The 18,813-nt window shown below is 42.8% G+C and overlaps 1 protein-coding gene across 3 annotated transcripts in view; it reads left to right on the top strand.

Moving 5' to 3' along the window:
- Window positions 1–18,813, top strand: part of shtn2 (shootin 2) — a 91,784-nt gene that overhangs the window by 24,414 nt on the left and 48,557 nt on the right. For all 3 annotated transcript variants that reach the window (XM_068038845.1, XM_068038757.1, XM_068038939.1), the window contains 4 exons: window positions 9,018–9,084; window positions 10,378–10,472; window positions 13,881–14,031; window positions 16,522–16,619. In XM_068038845.1, the coding sequence (XP_067894946.1) occupies window positions 9,018–9,084; window positions 10,378–10,472; window positions 13,881–14,031; window positions 16,522–16,619 (411 nt within the window). The remainder of the gene's footprint in view (window positions 1–9,017; window positions 9,085–10,377; window positions 10,473–13,880; window positions 14,032–16,521; window positions 16,620–18,813) is intronic.

Genomic DNA, 18,813 nt, shown 5'->3' with positions numbered 1-18,813 from the left:
TTATAGACCAGCCAGCCTGACGTCGGTAGTGGAGAAAATTCTAGAGTCCATTATCAAAGATTTCATAGCAGAGCACATAGAGAACAGTGGTAGAATCGGCCTGAGTCATCATGGATTTACGAAAGGGAAATCATGCTTGACAAATCTACTAGAATTCTTCGAGGATTTAACTAGTAGAGTTGATGAGGGGGAGCCAGTGGATGTGGTTTATTTGGACTTTCAGAAGGCTTTCAACAAAGTCCCACATAACAGATTAGCGTGTAAAATTAAAGCGCATGGGATTGGGGTTGTGTATTGCGATGGATAGAAAATTGGTTGGCAGACAGGAAACAAACAGTAGGAATAAGCGGGTCTTTTTCCGCATGGCAGGCAGTGACTAGTGGGGTACCACAGGGATCTGTGCTAGGACCCCAGCTATTCACAATATATATTAATGATTTAGATGAGGGAACTAAATGTAATATCTCCAGATTTGCAGATGGCACAAAACTGGGTGGGAGGGTGAGTTGTGGGGAGGATGCAGAGAGGCTTCAGGGTGATTTGGACAAGTTGAGTGAGTGGGCTAATGCATGGCAGATGCAGTATAATGTGGATAAATGTGAGGTTATCCAATTTGGTAACAAAAACAGGAAGGCAGATTATTATCTGAACGACTATAAACTGAGGGAGGGGACGATGCAGCGAGATCTGGGTGTTCTCGTTCACCAGTCACTGAAGGTAAGTATGCGGGTCCAACAGGCAATAAAAAAGGCAAATGGTGTGTTGGCCTTCATAGCGAGAGGGTTCGAGTACAGGAGCAGGGATGTCTTGCTGCAATTATACAGGGCCTTGGTGAGGCCACACCTGGAATATTGTGTGCAGTTTTGGTCTCCTTATCTGAGGAAGGATGTTCTTGCTATAGAGGGAGTGCAGTGAAGGTTTACCAGACTGATTCCTGGGATGGCAGGACTGACATATGAGGAGAGATTGAGTCGGTTAGGATTATATTTGCTGGAGTTCAGAAGAGTGAGGAGGGATCTCATAAAAACCTATAACATTCGAACAGGACTTGACAGGGTAGATTCAGGAAGGATGTTCCCAATGGTGGGGGAGTCCAGAACCAGGGGTCATAGCCTAAGGATATGGGGTAAACCTTTCAGGACTGAGATGAAGAGAAATTTCTTCACCCAGAGAGTGGTGAGCCTGTGGAATTCGTTACCACAGAAAGCAGTTGAGGCCAAAACATTGTATGTTTTCCAGAAGGAGTTAGATATAGCTCTTGGGTCTAAAGGGATCAAAGGGTATGGGGCGAAAGCGGGAACAGGTTACTGAGTTGGATGATCAGCCATGATCATAATGAATGGCGGAGCAGGCTCGAAGGGCCAAATGGCCTACTCCTACTCCTATTATCTATGTTTCTATGCGTTTTGATGGGAGGGTTAGGGTATTAGAGGGATGGGATTTGATGGGAAAGTTAGTGTATTAGAGGGATGGGTTTTGATTTATAGGGTTAGGATATTAGAGAGCTGTGTTTTGATGGGAGAATTAGGGTATTACCAGTCGCATCTTCCCCTCTCTTCCCCTGTCAGCATTCCGAAGGGATCGTTCCCTCCGCGACACCCTGGTCCACTCCTCCATTACCCCCACCACCTCGTCCCCGTCCCCGGGCACCTTCCCCTGCAATCGCAGGAGGTGTAATACCTGCCCATTTACCTCCTCTCTCCTCACTATCCCAGGCCTCAAACACTCCTTTCAGGTGAAGCAGCGATTTACTTGTACTTCTTTCAATGTAGTATACTGTATTCGCTGCTCACAGTGTGGTCTCCTCTACATTGGGGAGACCAAGCGCAGACTAGGTGACCGCTTTGCGGAACATCTCCGCTCAGTCCGCAAGCAGGACCCTGAGCTTCCGGTTGCTTGCCATTTCAACACTCCCCCCTGCTCTCATGCTCACATCTCTGTCCTGGGATTGCTGCAGTGTTCCAGTGAACATCAACGCAAGCTCGAGGAACAGCATCTCATTTACCGATTAGGCACAGTACAGCCTGCGGGACTGAACATTGAGTTCAATAATTTCAGAGCATGACAGCCCCCCATTTTACTTTCATTTTTAGTTATTTTTTTCTTCCTTTTTTTCCCCATTCTTTTTAACATTTTTTACAATCTTTTTTTTTGCATTTTTTTCATTTCATCTTAGTTTGTTCAGTTTGCTTACCCACTGTTTTTTTCAGGTTTGCACTTGCTGCTGTTCAATATTCAGTGTATTTACACCTAATCTGTACTAATGCTTTGTCTTTCAACACACCATTAACATATTGTTTGCCTTTGCTCCGTGACCTTTTGGTCAGCTATGTGGCCTGGTCCAATCTAGACCTCCTTTGTCATCTCTAGCCCCACCCCCACCTCACCTGCTTATAACCTGTGACTTGTCTAATATTTGTCAGTTCCGATGAAGGGTCACTGACCCAAAACGTTAACTCTGCTTCTCTTTCCACAGATACTGCCAGACCTGCTGAGTGGTTCCAGCATTTCTTGTGTTTATTTCAGATTTCCAGCATCCGCAGTATTTTGTTTTTATTATTATTATTATAGGGTATTAGAGAGATGGGTTTTGATAGGCGAGTTAGGGTATGAGAGGGGTGGGTTTCAATGGGAGAGTTAGGGTATTAGAGGGATGAGTTTTGATGAGAGAGTTACGGTTTTAGAAGGATGGGTTTTAATGGGAGAGTTAAGGGACTAGAGAGCTGTGTTTTGATGGGAGGGTTAGGGTATTAAAAGGATGGGTTTCGATGGGAGAGTTAGGGTATTAGATGGATGGGTTTTGATGGGAAAGTTAGGATATTAGAAAGATGGTTTTGATGGGAGAAATAGGGTATTAGAAGGATGGGTTTCAATGGGAGAGTTAGAGTATTAGAGAGATGGGTTTCGATAGGACAGTTCGGGTATTAGAGGGATGGATTTTGATGGGAGAATTAGGGTATTAGAGAGATGGTTTCGATGGGAGAGTTAGGGTATTAGATGAATGGGTTTTGATGGGAGAGTTAGGGTATTAAATGGATTGTTTTGACGGGAGAGTTAGGGTATTAGAAGGATGGGTTTCAATAGGAGAGTTAGGATATTAGATGGATGGGTTTTGATGGGAGAGTTAGGATATTAGAAAGTTGGTTTTGATGGGAGAGTTAGGGTATTAGAAGGATGGGTTTCAATGGGAGAGTTAGGATATTAGATGGATAAGTTTTGATGGGAAAGTTAGGATATTAGAAGGATGGGTTTCAATGGGAGAGTTAGGATATTAGATGGATGGGTTTCAATGGGAGAGTTAGGATATTAGAAAGATGGTTTTGATGGGAGAGTTCGGGTATTAGAAAGATGGTTTTGATGGGAGAGTTATGGTATTAGAAGGATGGGTTTCAATGGGAGAGTTAGGATATTAGATGGATGGGTTTCAATGGGAGAGTTAGGGTATTAGAAAGATGGTTTTGATGGGAGAGTTAGGGTATTAGAAAGATGGTTTTAGAACATAGAACATAGAACAGTACAGCACAGTACAGGCCCTTCGGCCCACGATGTTGTGCCGACCCTTTAGACTACTCTAAGATCAAACTACCTACACACCCTTCATTCTACTATCATCCATGTACCTATCCAAGAGTCGCTTAAATGTCCCTAATGTATCTGCTTCTACTACCACCGCTGGCAGTGCATTCCACGCACCCACCACTCTCTGTGTAAAGAACCTACCTCTGACATCTCCCCGAAACCTTCCTCCAATCACCTTAAAATTATGCCCCCTGGTGATAGCCCTTTCCGCCCTGGGAAAAAGTCTCTGGCTATCCACTCTCTCTATGCCTCTCATCATTTTGTACACCTCTATCAAGTCACCTCTCATCCTTCTTCGCTCCAATGAGAAAAGCCCTAGCTCCCTCAACCTTTCTTCATAAGACATGCCCTCCAGTCCAGGCAGCATCCTGGTAAATCTCCTCTGCACCCTCTCTAAAGCTTCCACATCCTTCCTATAATGAGGCGACCAGAACTGAACATAATATTCCAAGTGTGGTCGAACCAGGGCCTTGCAGAGCTGCAGCATAACCTCGCGGCTCTTAAACTCAATCCCCCTGTTAATGAAAGCCAACACACCATACGCCTTCTTAACAACCCTATCAACTTGGGCGGCAACTTTGAGCGATCTATGGATGTGGACCCCAAGATCCCTCTGTTCCTCCACACTACCAAGAATCCTGTCTTTAAGCCTGTATTCTGCATTCAAATTCGACCTTCCAAAATGAATCACTTCACACTTTTCCAGGTTGAACTCCATCTGCCACTTCTCAGCCCAGCTCTGCATCCTGTCAATGTCCCGTTGCAACCTACAACAGCCCTCCACACTATCCACAACTCCAGCAACCTTTGTGTCATTGGCAAACTTACTAACCCAGCCTTCCACTTCCTCATCCAAGTCATTTATAAAAATCACAAAGAGCAGAGGTCCCGGAACAGATCCCTGCGGAACACCACTGGTCACCGAGCTCCAGGCTGAATACTTTCCATCTACTACCACCCTCTGTCTTCTATGGGCCAGCCAATTCTGTATCCAGACAGCCAGATTTCCCTGTATCCCATGTCTCCTTACTTTCTGAATGAGCCTACCATGGGGAACCTCATCAAACGCCTTGCTAAAATCCATATACACCACATCCACTGCTCTTCCTTCATCTATGTGTTTTGTCAAATCCTCAAAAAATTCAATAAGGCTTGTGAGGCATGACCTGCCCCTCACAAAGCCATGCTGACTATCTCTAATCAAACTATGCTTTTCCAAATAATCATAAATCCTGTCTCTCAGAATCCTCTCCAATAATTTGCCCACTACCGACGTAAGACTGACTGGTCTATAATTCCCAGGGTTATCCCTATTCCCTTTCTTGAACAAGGGAATAACATTTGCCACATTCCAATCATCCGGTACTACTCCAGTGGACAGTGAGGATGCAAAGATCATCGCCAAAGGCGCGGCAATCTCTTCCCTCGCTTCCCGTAAAAACCTTGGGTATATCCTGTCTGGCCCCGGGGACTTATCTATCCTCGTGTCTTTCAAAATTTCCAGCACATTCAGCACATTTTGATGGGGGAGTTAGGATATTAGAAAGATGGTTTTGATGGGAGAGTTAGGATATTAGAAAGATGGTTTTGATGGGAGAGTTAGGATATTAGAAAGATGGTTTTGATGGGAGAGTTAGGATATTCGAAAGATGGTTTTGATGGGAGAGTTGGGATATTAGAAACATGGTTTTGATGGGAGAGTTAGGATATTAGAAAGATGGTTTTGATGGGAGAGTTAGGGTATTAGAAAGATGGTTTTGATGGGAGAGTTAGGATATTAGAAAGATGGTTTTGATGGGAGAGTTAGGATATTAGAAAGATGGTTTTGATGGGAGAGTTAGGGTATTAGAAAGATGGTTTTGATGGGAGAGTTAGGATATTAGAAAGATGGTTTTGATGGGAGAGTTGGGATATTAGAAAGATGGTTTTGATGGGAGAGTTAGGATATTAGAAAGATGGTTTTGATGGGAGAGTTATGATATTAGAAAGATGGTTTTGATGGGAGAGTTAGGATATTAGAAAGATGGTTTTGATGGGAGAGTTGGGATATTAGAAAGATGGTTTTGATGGGAGAGTTGGGATATTAGAAAGATGGTTTTGATGGGAGAGTTGGGATATTAGAAAGATGGTTTTGATGGGAGAGTTAGGATATTAGAAAGATGGTTTTGATGGGAGAGTTAGGATATTAGAAAGATGGTTTTGATGGGAGAGTTAGGATATTAGAAAGATGGTTTTGATGGGAGAGTTAGGATATTAGAAAGATGGTTTTGATGGGAGAGTTAGGATATTAGAAAGATGGTTTTGATGGGAGAGTTGGGATATTAGAAAGATGGTTTTGATGGGAGAGTTAGGATATTAGAAAGATGGTTTTGATGGGAGAGTTAGGATATTAGAAAGATGGTTTTGATGGGAGAATTAGGGTATTAGAAAGATGGTTTTGATGGGAGAGTTAGGATATTAGAAAGATGGTTTTGATGGGAGAGTTAGGATATTAGAAAGATGGATTTGATGGGAGAGTTAGGATATTAGAAAGATGGTTTTGATGGCAGAGTTAGGATATTAGAAAGATGGTTTTGATGGGAGAGTTAGGATATTAGAAAGATGGATTTGATGGGAGAGTTAGGATATTAGAAAGATGGTTTTGATGGGAGAGTTAGGATAGTAGAAAGATGGTTTTGATGGCAGAGTTAGGATATTAGAAAGATGGTTTTGATGGGAGAGTTAGGATATTAGAAAGATGGTTTTGATGGGAGAGTTAGGATATTAGAAAGATGGTTTTGATGGGAGAGTTAGGATATTAGAAAGATGGTTTTGATGGGAGAGTTAGGATATTAGAAAGATGGTTTTGACGGGAGAGTTAGGTTATTAGAAAGATGGTTTTGATGGGAGAGTTAGGATATTAGAAAGATGGTTTTGATGGGAGAGTTAGGATATTAGAAAGATGGTTTTGATGGGAGAGTTAGGATATTAGAAAGATGGTTTTGATGGGAGAGTTAGGATATTAGAAAGATGGTTTTGATGGCAGAGTTAGGATATTAGAAAGATGGTTTTGATGGGAGAGTTAGGATATTAGAAAGATGGTTTTGATGGGAGAGTTAGGATATTAGAAAGATGGTTTTGATGGGAGAGTTAGGATATTAGAAAGATGGTTTTGATGGCAGAGTTAGGATATTAGAAAGATGGTTTTGATGGCAGAGTTAGGATATTAGAAAGATGGTTTTGATGGGAGAGTTAGGATATTAGAAAGATGGTTTTGATGGGAGAGTTAGGATATTAGAAAGAAGGTTTTGATGGGAGAGTTAGGATATTAGAAAGAAGGTTTTGATGGGAGAATTAGGATATTAGAAAGATGGTTTTGATGGGAGACTTATGATATTAGAAAGATGGTTTTGATGGGAGAGTTAGGATATTAGAAAGATGGTTTTGATGGGAGAGTTAGGGTATTAGAAAGATGGTTTTGATGGGAGAATTAGGGTATTAGAAAGATGGTTTTGATGGGAGAGTTAGGATATTAGAAAGATGGTTTTGATGGGAGAGTTATGATATTAGAAAGATGGTTTTGATGGGAGAGTTAGGATATTAGAAAGATGGTTTTGATGGGAGAATTAGGGTATTAGAAAGATGGTTTTGATGGGAGAATTAGGGTATTAGAAAGATGGTTTTGATGGGAGAATTAGGGTATTAGAAAGATGGTTTTGATGGGAGAGTTAGGATATTAGAAAGATGGTTTTGATGGGAGAATTAGGGTATTAGAAAGATGGTTTTGATGGGAGAATTAGGGTATTAGAAAGATGGTTTTGATGGGAGAGTTAGGATATTAGAAAGATGGTTTTGATGGGAGAATTAGGGTATTAGAAAGATGGTTTTGATGGGAGAATTAGGGTATTAGAAAGATGGTTTTGATGGGAGAGTTAGGATATTAGAAAGATGGTTTTGATGGGAGAGTTAGGGTATTAGAAAGATGGTTTTGATGGGAGAATTAGGGTATTAGAAAGATGGTTTTGATGGGAGAGTTAGGATATTAGAAAGATGGTTTTGATAGGAGAGTTAGGATATTAGAAAGATGGTTTTGATGGGAGAATTAGGGTATTAGAAAGATGGTTTTGATGGGAGAATTAGGGTATTAGAAAGATGGTTTTGATGGGAGAGTTAGGATATTAGAAAGATGGTTTTGATGGGAGAGTTAGGATATTAGAAAGATGGTTTTGATGGGAGAATTAGGGTATTAGAAAGATGGTTTTGATGGGAGAATTAGGGTATTAGAAAGATGGTTTTGATGGGAGAGTTATGATATTAGAAAGATGGTTTTGATGGGAGAATTAGGGTATTAGAAAGATGGTTTTGATGGGAGAGTTATGATATTAGAAAGATGGTTTTGATGGGAGAGTTATGATATTAGAAAGATGGTTTTGATGGGAGAATTAGGGTATTAGAAAGATGGTTTTGATGGGAGAGTTATGATATTAGAAAGATGGTTTTGATGGGAGAGTTATGATATTAGAAAGATGGTTTTGATGGGAGAATTAGGATATTAGAAAGATGGTTTTGATGGGAGAATTAGGATATTAGAAAGATGGTTTTGATGGGAGAGTTAGGATATTAGAAAGATGGTTTTGATGGGAGAGTTAGGATATTAGAAAGATGGTTTTGATGGGAGAGTTAGGATATTAGAAAGATGGTTTTGATGGGAGAATTAGGGTATTAGAAAGATGGTTTTGATGGGAGAGTTATGATATTAGAAAGATGGTTTTGATGGGAGAGTTAGGATATTAGAAAGATGGTTTTGATGGGAGAATTAGGGTATTAGAAAGATGGTTTTGATGGGAGAGTTATGATATTAGAAAGATGGTTTTGATGGGAGAATTAGGGTATTAGAAAGATGGTTTTGATGGGAGAGTTATGATATTAGAAAGATGGTTTTGATGGGAGAGTTAGGATATTAGAAAGATGGTTTTGATGGGAGAATTAGGGTATTAGAAAGATGGTTTTGATGGGAGAGTTATGATATTAGAAAGATGGTTTTGATGGGAGAGTTAGGATATTAGAAAGATGGTTTTGATGGGAGAGTTAGGATATTAGAAAGATGGTTTTGATGGGAGAGTTAGGATATTAGAAAGATGGTTTTGATGGGAGAGTTATGATATTAGAAAGATGGTTTTGATGGGAGAGTTAGGATATTAGAAAGATGGTTTTGATGGGAGAGTTAGGATATTAGAAAGATGGTTTTGATGGGAGAGTTAGGATATTAGAAAGATGGTTTTGATGGGAGAGTTAGGATATTAGAAAGATGGTTTTGATGGGAGAGTTAGGATATTAGAAAGATGGTTTTGATGGGAGAGTTAGGATATTAGAAAGATGGTTTTGATGGGAGAGTTAGGATATTAGAAAGATGGTTTTGATGGACTGAAGAACAATTGCTTTTGTTGTTCCCTTTTTAGGCTGAGAATGAAGCCCTTCTCCAAGAGACAGTTGAGACAGAGATGATGCTGAAGGGGATGGAACATGGTGAGATACAGATCGTGTGATTGCAATTTGGGACATCATGTTTGGGGCCTCTGTGTCTGAGATTTGTGACATTTTGTGTTCATTACAGTTTCATTACAGTTAATTACATTAATTACAGTTCACAGACAAAAAAATTGAGGGGTTTGAGAGTTAAGCTAAATTGTGACATAGAGAGGCAAGAAAGTCGAGAAAAAGGTAGACATTGAGAGGGTTGACAAAAGAGAGACAGAGTGAGAGAGTCAGTATGCAAAAGGAGAAAGGCAAGAATGCAGAGAACTTGAGATACAGAAGGGGGAAAAAGAGAGACAGAGAAAGACAGACAGAGATAGATGGAGGCAGAGACAGATGGACAGATGAACAGACATAGACAGACAGAGACAGAGGCAGACAGACAAATGGACAGAGGAATGAGATTCATCAGGGATCGAGACTGCGAATATCATTGATCAGTCTGTGACATTACAGTTTGGGTTCCTGAATTCTGGCTGCCTGGTGTGATTGGACGGATAATCATCATGGTGAGATCCCAGTCATGTGATCACGCTGATTCTGGTCCACCTATTCAATCATGGTCTGACTGCCTCTTGCTCCCTGCTATCCTGAAATAACAGGAGTCACAGATTCAGCCAGCTTGAATTTTATGATTGTGCCCCTTTGTTCTAGATTCCATCAACAGATGAACTAGTTCATTGGGAAGTTCCTCTGTATTTACGCTATCAAATTCTTTTACTGTTACGTGGGTCTGGTAGTGCAATGGTTATATTACCTGACAAGTAACACAGGGGCTTGGACTAATAGTCTAAAGAACCATGAGTTCAAACTCCACCACAGTAGTCTGAGAATTCAAATGTTAATTCAGTCACAAAATGCCGGTCTCAGTAATAGTGACCACGAAACTGTCAGATTGTTGTAAAAACCCAACTGGGTCACTAAGGGAAGGAAATCTGCTGCCCTTACCCAATCTGATTTGTATGTCATTCCTGACCTAGAGCATTGTGGTTGACTCTTAGCTTCCCAGTGAAGTGGCCTAACAAGCCACTCAGTTGTAGCAAGCTGCTATCAGTGGTTTCAGAAGGAGGCCCACCTCTACCTCTCAAGAGTAACCAGGAATGGCCAGCGATGCCCATCTCCTGAGAATGGAAGGAAAGAAAATTCTAAACACCTTGATCACTCTACAGCCTTCTAAACTCAAGGGAATTTAACATGTTAGTTCTGGCTTTGCACCCCCTCCGACAGTATGCTCCCTGAGTTCTGTCTGTCTCATTGTCTAGCGTCCATCTCCTTACCTTTCAGCCTCCATGCAGATCATCGCAGAACTGGACGAGCTGGAGACACAGCTGGCGATCGAGAGGGCTTGCCGTGAGAATGCAGAAGTGTTCGCTGTTAAGGTGCATTTTAATAGGAAGAATGAGGAGGGTCAATATAAAATAAATGGTATAATTTTAAAAGGGGGTGGAGGAAGAGAGAGATTGGGAGTGTACGTACACAAATGTTTGAAGGCGTAAGGACAAGTTGAGAAGGCTGTTGAAAAAGCAAATGGGATCCTTGACTTTATAAATACAGGAATAGTGTATGGAAGCAAGGAAGTTATGCTAAACATTTCGGAAACAGCTGGAGTATTGTCCTTATTTCTGGGTACCCCACTTTAGGAAGGATGTCAAAGCCTGGGAGAGGGTGCAGAAGAGATTTACTAGAATGGTACCAGGAATGAGAGACTTCAGTTTTATGGAGAAACTGGAGAAGCTGGGATTATTCTCCTTGCAGCAAAGAAGGTTAAGAGGCGAGTTAGTAGAGGTGTTTAAAATTATGAAGAATTTTGACAGTGTAAATAGGAGAAACCTTTTCCAGTGGCAGGAGGTCAAAAACCGGAATGGGAGGAAAGAAAATTCTAAACGCCTCGATCAATCTTCAGCCTTCTAAACTCAAGGGACGTTAACGTGTTAGTCCTGGCTTTGCACCTCCTCCGACAGTATCCTTCCAGATTTACAACTGGCAAAAGAAGCAAATGGAGTATAATGTGGGAAAATGTGAAATTGTCTACACAAAAACAAGAAATGCTGGATTCACTCAGCAGGTCTGGCAGCATCTGTGGAAAGAGAAGCAGAGTTAACGTTTCGGGTCAGTGACCCTTCTTCGGAACTGACAAATATTAGAAAAGTCACAGGTTATAAGCAAGTGAGGTGGGGGTGGGGCAAGAGATAACAAAGGGGAAGGTGCAGATTGGACCAGGCCACATAGCTGACCAAAAGGTCACGGAGCAAAGGCAAACAATATGTTAATGGTGTGTTGAAAGACAAAGCATTAGTACAGATTAGGTGTGAATACACTGAATATTGAACAGCAGCAAGTGCAAACCTGAAGAAAAACAACCTGAAAAAAACAGTGGGTAAGCAAACTGAACAAACTAAGATGAAATGAAATAAATGCAAAAAAAAATTGTAAAAAATGTAAAAAGGAATGTAAAAAAAAAGGAAGAAAAAATAACTAAAAATGAAAGTAAAATGGGGGGCTGTCATGCTCTGAAATTATTGAACTCAATGTTCAGTCCGGCAGGCTGTAGTGTGCCTAATCGGTAGATGAGATGCTGTTCCTCGAGCTTGCGTTGATGTTCACTGGAACACTGCAGCAATCCCAGGACAGAGATGTGGGCATGAGAGCAGGGGGGAGTGTTGAAATGGCAAGCAACCGGAAGTTCAGGGTCCTGCTTGCGGACTGAGCGGAGATGTTCCGCAAAGCGGTCACCCAGCGGTGAAATTGTCTACTGTGGCAGGAAGAATAAAAAAGAAGCATATTATCTAAATGGTGAGAGATTGCAGAGCTTTGAGATGCAGAGGGATCTGGGTGCCCTAGTGCATGAATCGCAAAAGGTTAGTATGCAGGTACAGCAAGTAATTGGGAAAGCTAATAGAATGTTACTGTTTATCACGAGCAGAATTGAATACAAAAGTAGGGAGGTTATGCTTCAGCTACATAGGACATTGGTGAGACCACAACTGGAGTGATGTGTACAGTACTGGTCTCCTTATTTAAGGAAGGATGTAAATGCGTTGGAGACAGTACAGAGAAGGTTTACTAGACTAATACCTGGAATGGGCGGGCTGTCTTATGAGGAAAGGTTGGACAGGCTAGGCTAGTATCCGCTGGAATTTGGAAGAGTAAGAAGCAACTTGATTGAAACATATAAGATCCTGAGGGGTCTTGACAGGGTGGATGTGGAAAGAATGTTTCCCCTTGTGGGAGAGTCTAGAACTAGGGGTCACTGTTTAAAAATAAGGGGTCGCCCATTTAAGACAGAGATGAGGAGAAATTTTTTCTCTCAGAGGGTTGTGAGTCTTTGGAATTCTCTTCTTCAAAAGGCAGTGGAAGCAGAGTCTTTGAATATGTTTAAGGCAGAGGTAGATAGATTCATGATAAGCAAAGGGGTGAAAGGTTATCAGGGGTAGGTAGAAATATGGAGTAGTCAGTTCAGCCATGAAGTTGTTGAATGGTGGAGCAGGCTAGAAGGGCCGAGTGACCTGCTCCTGCTCCTAATTCCTATGTTTGTATGTTCGTATGAACCAGAAGGGAGATGAGGAGAATTGTTTTAAAGCAGCGAGTTATGATGATCGGGAATAACGATCCGAAAGGATGGTAGAAACAGATTCAATAATTAATTTCAATAGGGAACTGGATAAATATTTGAAGGGGAGAAAATTTCAGGGGGAAGATTAGGAGAGTGAGACTAATTGGATAGCTATACCAAACAGATGGCACGGGCATGATGGGCCGAATGACCTGCTTTCACAATGTGACTCCTCAGATACTGAAGCAGTCCGTGTAGAAATGCAGCAAGAACTGGACAATATCCAGGCTTGGGCTGATAAGTAGCAAGTAACATTCGCGCCACACAAGTGCCAGGAAATGACCACCTCCAACAAGAGAGAATCTAACCATCTCCCCTTCACATTCAACAGCATTACCATCGCTGAATCCCCCACTATCAACATCCTAGGGGCTACCATTGACCAGAAACTGAACTGGAGTAGCCATATAAATACCGTGGCTACAAGAGCAGGTCAGAGGCTGGGAATCCTGAGGAGAGTAACTCACCTCCTGACTCCCCAAAGCCTGTCCACCATTTACAAGGCACAAGTCAGGAGTGTGATGGAATACTCTCCACTTGCCTGGATGGGTGCAGCTCCAACAACACTCAAGAATCTCAACACCATCCAGGACAAAACAGCCCGCTTGATTGGCACCCCATCTACAAACATTCACTCCCTCCACCACTGACGCACAGTGGCAGCAGTGTGTACCATCTACAAGATGCACTGCAGTAATGCACCAAGGCTCCTTAGACAGCACCTTCCAAACCCGCGACCTCTACCAACTAGAAGGACAAGGGCAGCAAATACATGGGAACACCACCACCTGCAAGTTCCCCTCCAAGTCACACACCATCCTGACTTGGAACTATATCGCCGTTCCTTCACTGTCGCTGGGCCAAAATCCTGGAATTCCCTTCCTAACAGCACTGTGGGTGTACCTACCCCAAATGGACTGCAGCGGTTCAAGAAGGCAGCTCACCACCACCTTCTCAAGGGCAATTCCGGATGGGCAATAAATGCTGGCCTGGCCAGCGACACCCACATCCGATGAATGAATAAAAAAAAACACAAGCCCAGGAGGAGGAGTTGAGTGATTGCTGCTCACTCCTGTAGAGCACAAGATGGGCTTTTGAGAAGTACAAGTTTCCTGTATGACAGGGACAGTGTCAGCTGCAGAAGTAATCTGGTTTGTTTCTGCTCTTTCCACAGCTCACCAGGGAGAATCGGAAGCTTCAGCGCCTGAGCCAAGCCTTACAACCCGTCTGGGACACGCTTCCCGAAGACATTACCCACCTGGCCCTTGAGGACCCCCCTGATCCCACCGCTGAACCAGCATATCATTACCAGTTCCAGGTCAAAGGTGATGCAGCAATTACACTTACAGTTTGTGGAGGTCAAGCAGATAAGCCTTGTTAGACTTAAGATCTGGAATTTGGTGTGGGTGCAAGCTCCCACATCCAATCTTCTTCAAACACTGGAATCCAACTGGAGGCATGAAAATACATTAAAGTTACCACATGGACACAGGGCATTTAGCCCATCCAGACCTTGTTGGGTGTTTACCCTGCACACAAGTTGAAATCACATTTATTGCCCTGTTCCCAAATCCCTTCAACCCCTTTTTTCCTTCATCAACCTTTCCAGTTTAATCTTGAATGTTGATTACATTTCTGGCACAATCCCTCACACTGGAAGCGAATCCCACAGCCTCACAACTCTCTCTGTGTGAAGGACTTTCTCCTGCCTTCCGTTCTAAATCTCTTAGGTTTAATCTTCTGTCTGTGGCCCCCCTAGTTCTGGAACTACTCTCTTTCTAACTATCTATCCCATCATAATTCTAAGTGCGCCCAGTAAGGATATGATAGCATAGTGGTTATGTTCACTAGTAATCTAGAGTCCCAGACTAATGATCTGGAGTCATGGGGCTGAATTTTACAATCTTGCCGCCGAGATTGTTGCCAAGATGAAAACGCGGCAGCCCGCACATGCCGTAGAGCAGCCACAATCTACTGTGCGGCGGCTCATTTGCATCCCCAGGGCAAGCAGTTTGTCACTGGCACTGGCATCAGCTGTCAGTACGCAGGCGCTGACGTCATTTTTAAAGGACTACATACGAACATATGAATTAGGAGCAGGAGTAGGCCACTCGGCCCTTCGAGCCTGCTCCACCATTCAATAAGTTCATGACTGAACTGATTACTCCACATTTCCACCTACCCCCGATAACCTTCCACACCCTTGCTTATCAAGAAACTATCTACCTTTGTCTTAAAAATATTCAAAGACTCTGCTTCCACCGCCTTTTGAGGAAGAGAATTCCAAAGACTCACGACTCTCAGGGAAAAAAAATGCCTCCTTATTTCTGTCTTAAATGGGCGACCCCTTATTTTTAAACAGTGTCCCCTAGTTCCAGATTCTCCCACAAGGGGAAACATCCTTTCCACATCCACCCTGTCAAGACTCCTCAAGATCTTATTTGTTTCAATCACGTTGCCTCTTACTTTTCTAAATTCCAGTGGATACAAGGCCAGCCTGTCTAATCCTTCCTCATAAGACAACCCGCCCATTTCAGGTATTAGTTTCATAAACCTTCTCTGTACTGTCTCCAACACATTTACATCCTTCCTTAAATAAGGAGACCAGTACTGTACACAGAACTCCAGATGTGGTCTCACCAATGCTCTGTATAGCTGAAGCATAACCTCCCTACTTTTGTATTTAATTCCCCTTGTGATATACCAGAACATTCTATTAGCTTTCCTAATTACGTTCTGTACCTGCGTACTAACCTTTTGCGATTCATGCACTAGGACACCCAGATCCCTCTGCATCTCAGAGCTCTACAATCTCTCACCATTTAGATAATATGCTTCTTTTTTATTCTTCCTGCCAAAGTCATTTTCACACTTTCCCACATTATACTCCATTTGCCAGGTCTTTGCCCACTAACTTAACCTATCCATATCCCTTTGTAGCCTCCTTATGTCCTCTTCACAACTTACTTTCCTACCTATCTTTGTGTCATCAGCAAATTTAGCAACCATACCTTCGGTCCCTTCATCTAAGTCATTTATATAAATTGTAAAAAGTTGAGGTCCCAGCACTGATCCCTGTGGCACACCACTTGTTACATCTTGCCAACCAGAAAATGACCCATTTATGCCGACTCTCTGTTTCCTGTTAACTAGCCAATCTTCTATCTATGCCAAAATGTTACCCCCTACACCATGAGCTTTTATTTTCCTCAATAACCTTTGATGTGGCAACTTATCAAATCAACAGTTTGAGAGTTTGAATTCATTTGAATAAATCTGGAGTAAAAAGCTAGTGTCAGCATTGGTGACCATGAAGCTGTCAGATTGTTATAAAAATCCAACTGGTTCCAAATGTCCTCGAGGGAAGGACTGACCGATATGTGACTTCCGTTCCACACCAGCATGGTTGACTCTTAACTGTGCACTCTACTTGGTTGTATCTAAACTCTGTAAAAACAGAATGCAGTGTATTAAGGCCCACTACCACCTTCTCAGAATAACTGGGCTAGGTAATAAATGATGGCCTTGCCAGCGATGTCCAGATCCCAAGAATTAATTTTAAAAGACCTTATGCGGAGGAGTTCATTAACCTCCATTGGGCTCCTGGGTAATAGTCTTACAATGGTGGAGCAGTCTTGAAGGGCTGTATGACCTATTCCTGCTCCTACTTCTTATCGTCTTATCATCAGCCAGTAGGGAACTGAGTGGCAGTCAGGCCGTGTGTAATTCTAGAATGATCTATGAGGTCCTGTAGCTGCAGTGTAATATCGACACCGCCTATAACATCACTAATGAATCTGTTGTTTTCACATCAGAGTTTCAGGAAAGAATCACTCATCTGCTGGAGGAGAAGAAACAACTGACCAACAAGGTGCAAGAGATGGAAAGCCGATTGGAGGAACTAATGCAGCAAGTGGGTATTCTTAGTATTGAGCCATTTTTGAAGCAGGAGCATGTGACTGTAGTCGGTCATCTCTTGTCAAGCCGTTGCAATATGGAGCAGGCACTGCTGAGCTCACACTGGGAGAAGTTTCAATTACATTGATCACTTCTCATTGCCTACATTCATACTCATTGCATAAATTCCCAATGGACCCAAACCCCATCCCATTTACTCCCACTATATGAAATTCCAATAGAGTAAATTGCTTCCCATTCACTCCGAGTGTACAGCATCCCAATGGTCCCAAACCCCTTCCCATTCACTCCCACTGTACAGAATCCCAATGGACACAAACCCCTTCCCATTCACTCCCACTGTACAGAATCCCAATGGACATAAACCCCTTCCCATTCACTCCCACTGTACAGAATCACAATGGTCCCAAACCCCTTCCCATTCACTCCCACTGTACAGAATCCCAATGGACATAAACCCCTTCCCATTCACTCCCACTGTACAGAATCACAATGGTCCCAAACCCCTTCGCATTCACTCTCACTGTACAGAATCCCAATGGTCCCAAACCCCTTCGCATTCACTCTCACTGTACAGAATCCCAATGGACACAAACCCCTTCCCATTCACTCCCACTGTACAGCATCCCAATGGACACAAACCCCTTCCCATTCACTCTCACTGTACAGCATCCCAATGGTCCCAAACCCCCTCCCATTCACTCTCACTGTACAGAATCCCAATGGACACAAACCCCTTCCCATTCACTCCCACTGTACAGAATCCCAATGGTCCCAAACCCCTTCCCATTCACTCTCACTGTACAGAATCCCAATGGACACAAACTCCTTCCCATTCGCTCCCACTATGTGGAATTGCCAATGGACCCAAACTCCTTCCCATTCACTCCCACTGTACAGAATTGCCAATGGACCCAAACTCCTTCCCATTCACTCCCACTGTACAGAATTCCCAATGGACCCAAACACCTTCCCATTCATTCTCACTGTATGGAGTTCCAATAGACCCAAACCACCTTCATTTCACTCCTCTTGTATACAATCTTAGTGAATGAAGCTTCTTCAAATAGATGTGCATTGGACAGAATCCCAATAGAATCTCATTGGATGGAATCCCAATAAACTGAACCCCTGCCCATTCACAGCTGTAATTTGTGCCTGGGTGGGTGAAAATATCAGGCTGGGAGGAGGTACTTGAGCAAGGAAGGAGGGAGAGAAATTTGGACCCTGACACGCCTTGCATTATCTCTTGGATTCACCCTGGAGATATTGATTAGGAGAAGCAGCATCGATGATTTTGTCTCTCTGTGAAAGGGGAGGCAACACAATGAGTGGAAGAAATAAAATGGAGTTACAGAAGCAGATGAACGTATCTTGTCCATGAGTAATTTGGATGGCTGGGTTGTTAGCAGAACCTCTTGGAGTCCTGTACTTTGTCATGTTCCTAAAGCTGTACGTATCCCTGGGTTAGCATATTGGGGGTCAGAACACTGCAAAAGACAGAGACCAGTTAATAACTATCTGGGTTGGCTGATTTGGTGTCAGTCATGGCTCAGCGGGTAGGACTTTTATATCTGAGTCAGTAGTTTGTGGGTTCAAGACTCAATTCAGCGATGCATAATCCCAGCTGACACCCCCAGTGCAGTTCTGAGGAAGGGCTGCATTGTCAGAAGTGCAGTCTTTTGAATGAAACTTTAAACTGAGGCCCCACCTTCCCTCTTGGGTGGATGTAAAAGATCGCACGACACTGTTTCCAAGAAGAGCAGGAGGGTTCTCCCTGGTTTCCTAGCCAATAATAATCCCTCAGACAATCTGATCTGTGCCTCATTGCTGTTTGTGGGATCTTGCTGTGCACAAATTGGCTGCTGTGTTTCTGACATGACAACAGTGACTACACGTCATCATTGTAAAGTGCTTTGGGATGGCCTGAGGTTGTGAAAGACGCTACAGAATTGCACATTCATTCTTTGTTTTTGGAGGTAGGATAAGCTGAGTCTCTGAGGGACAATCCGCTCCATACTCAGAGGGTACAATTATAGAAACATAGAATCTTATAACACAGAAAAAGGCCATTCAGCCCGTCATGCTTGTGCCATGGAATTCCACCAGGAGAACACTCATGAATTTCTGGGCCAATGGCTTTTTCCTGTGTTCATTAAAGTTGTACTAGTTCTTGGTGCAAAGCCCTG

This window comes from Heterodontus francisci, chromosome 1 (assembly GCF_036365525.1).
Source record: "Heterodontus francisci isolate sHetFra1 chromosome 1, sHetFra1.hap1, whole genome shotgun sequence".
Lineage (NCBI taxonomy): Eukaryota > Metazoa > Chordata > Chondrichthyes > Heterodontiformes > Heterodontidae > Heterodontus > Heterodontus francisci.
Note: the sequence above shows the minus strand (reverse complement) of the source record. Positions and strands in the feature narration are given on the sequence as shown.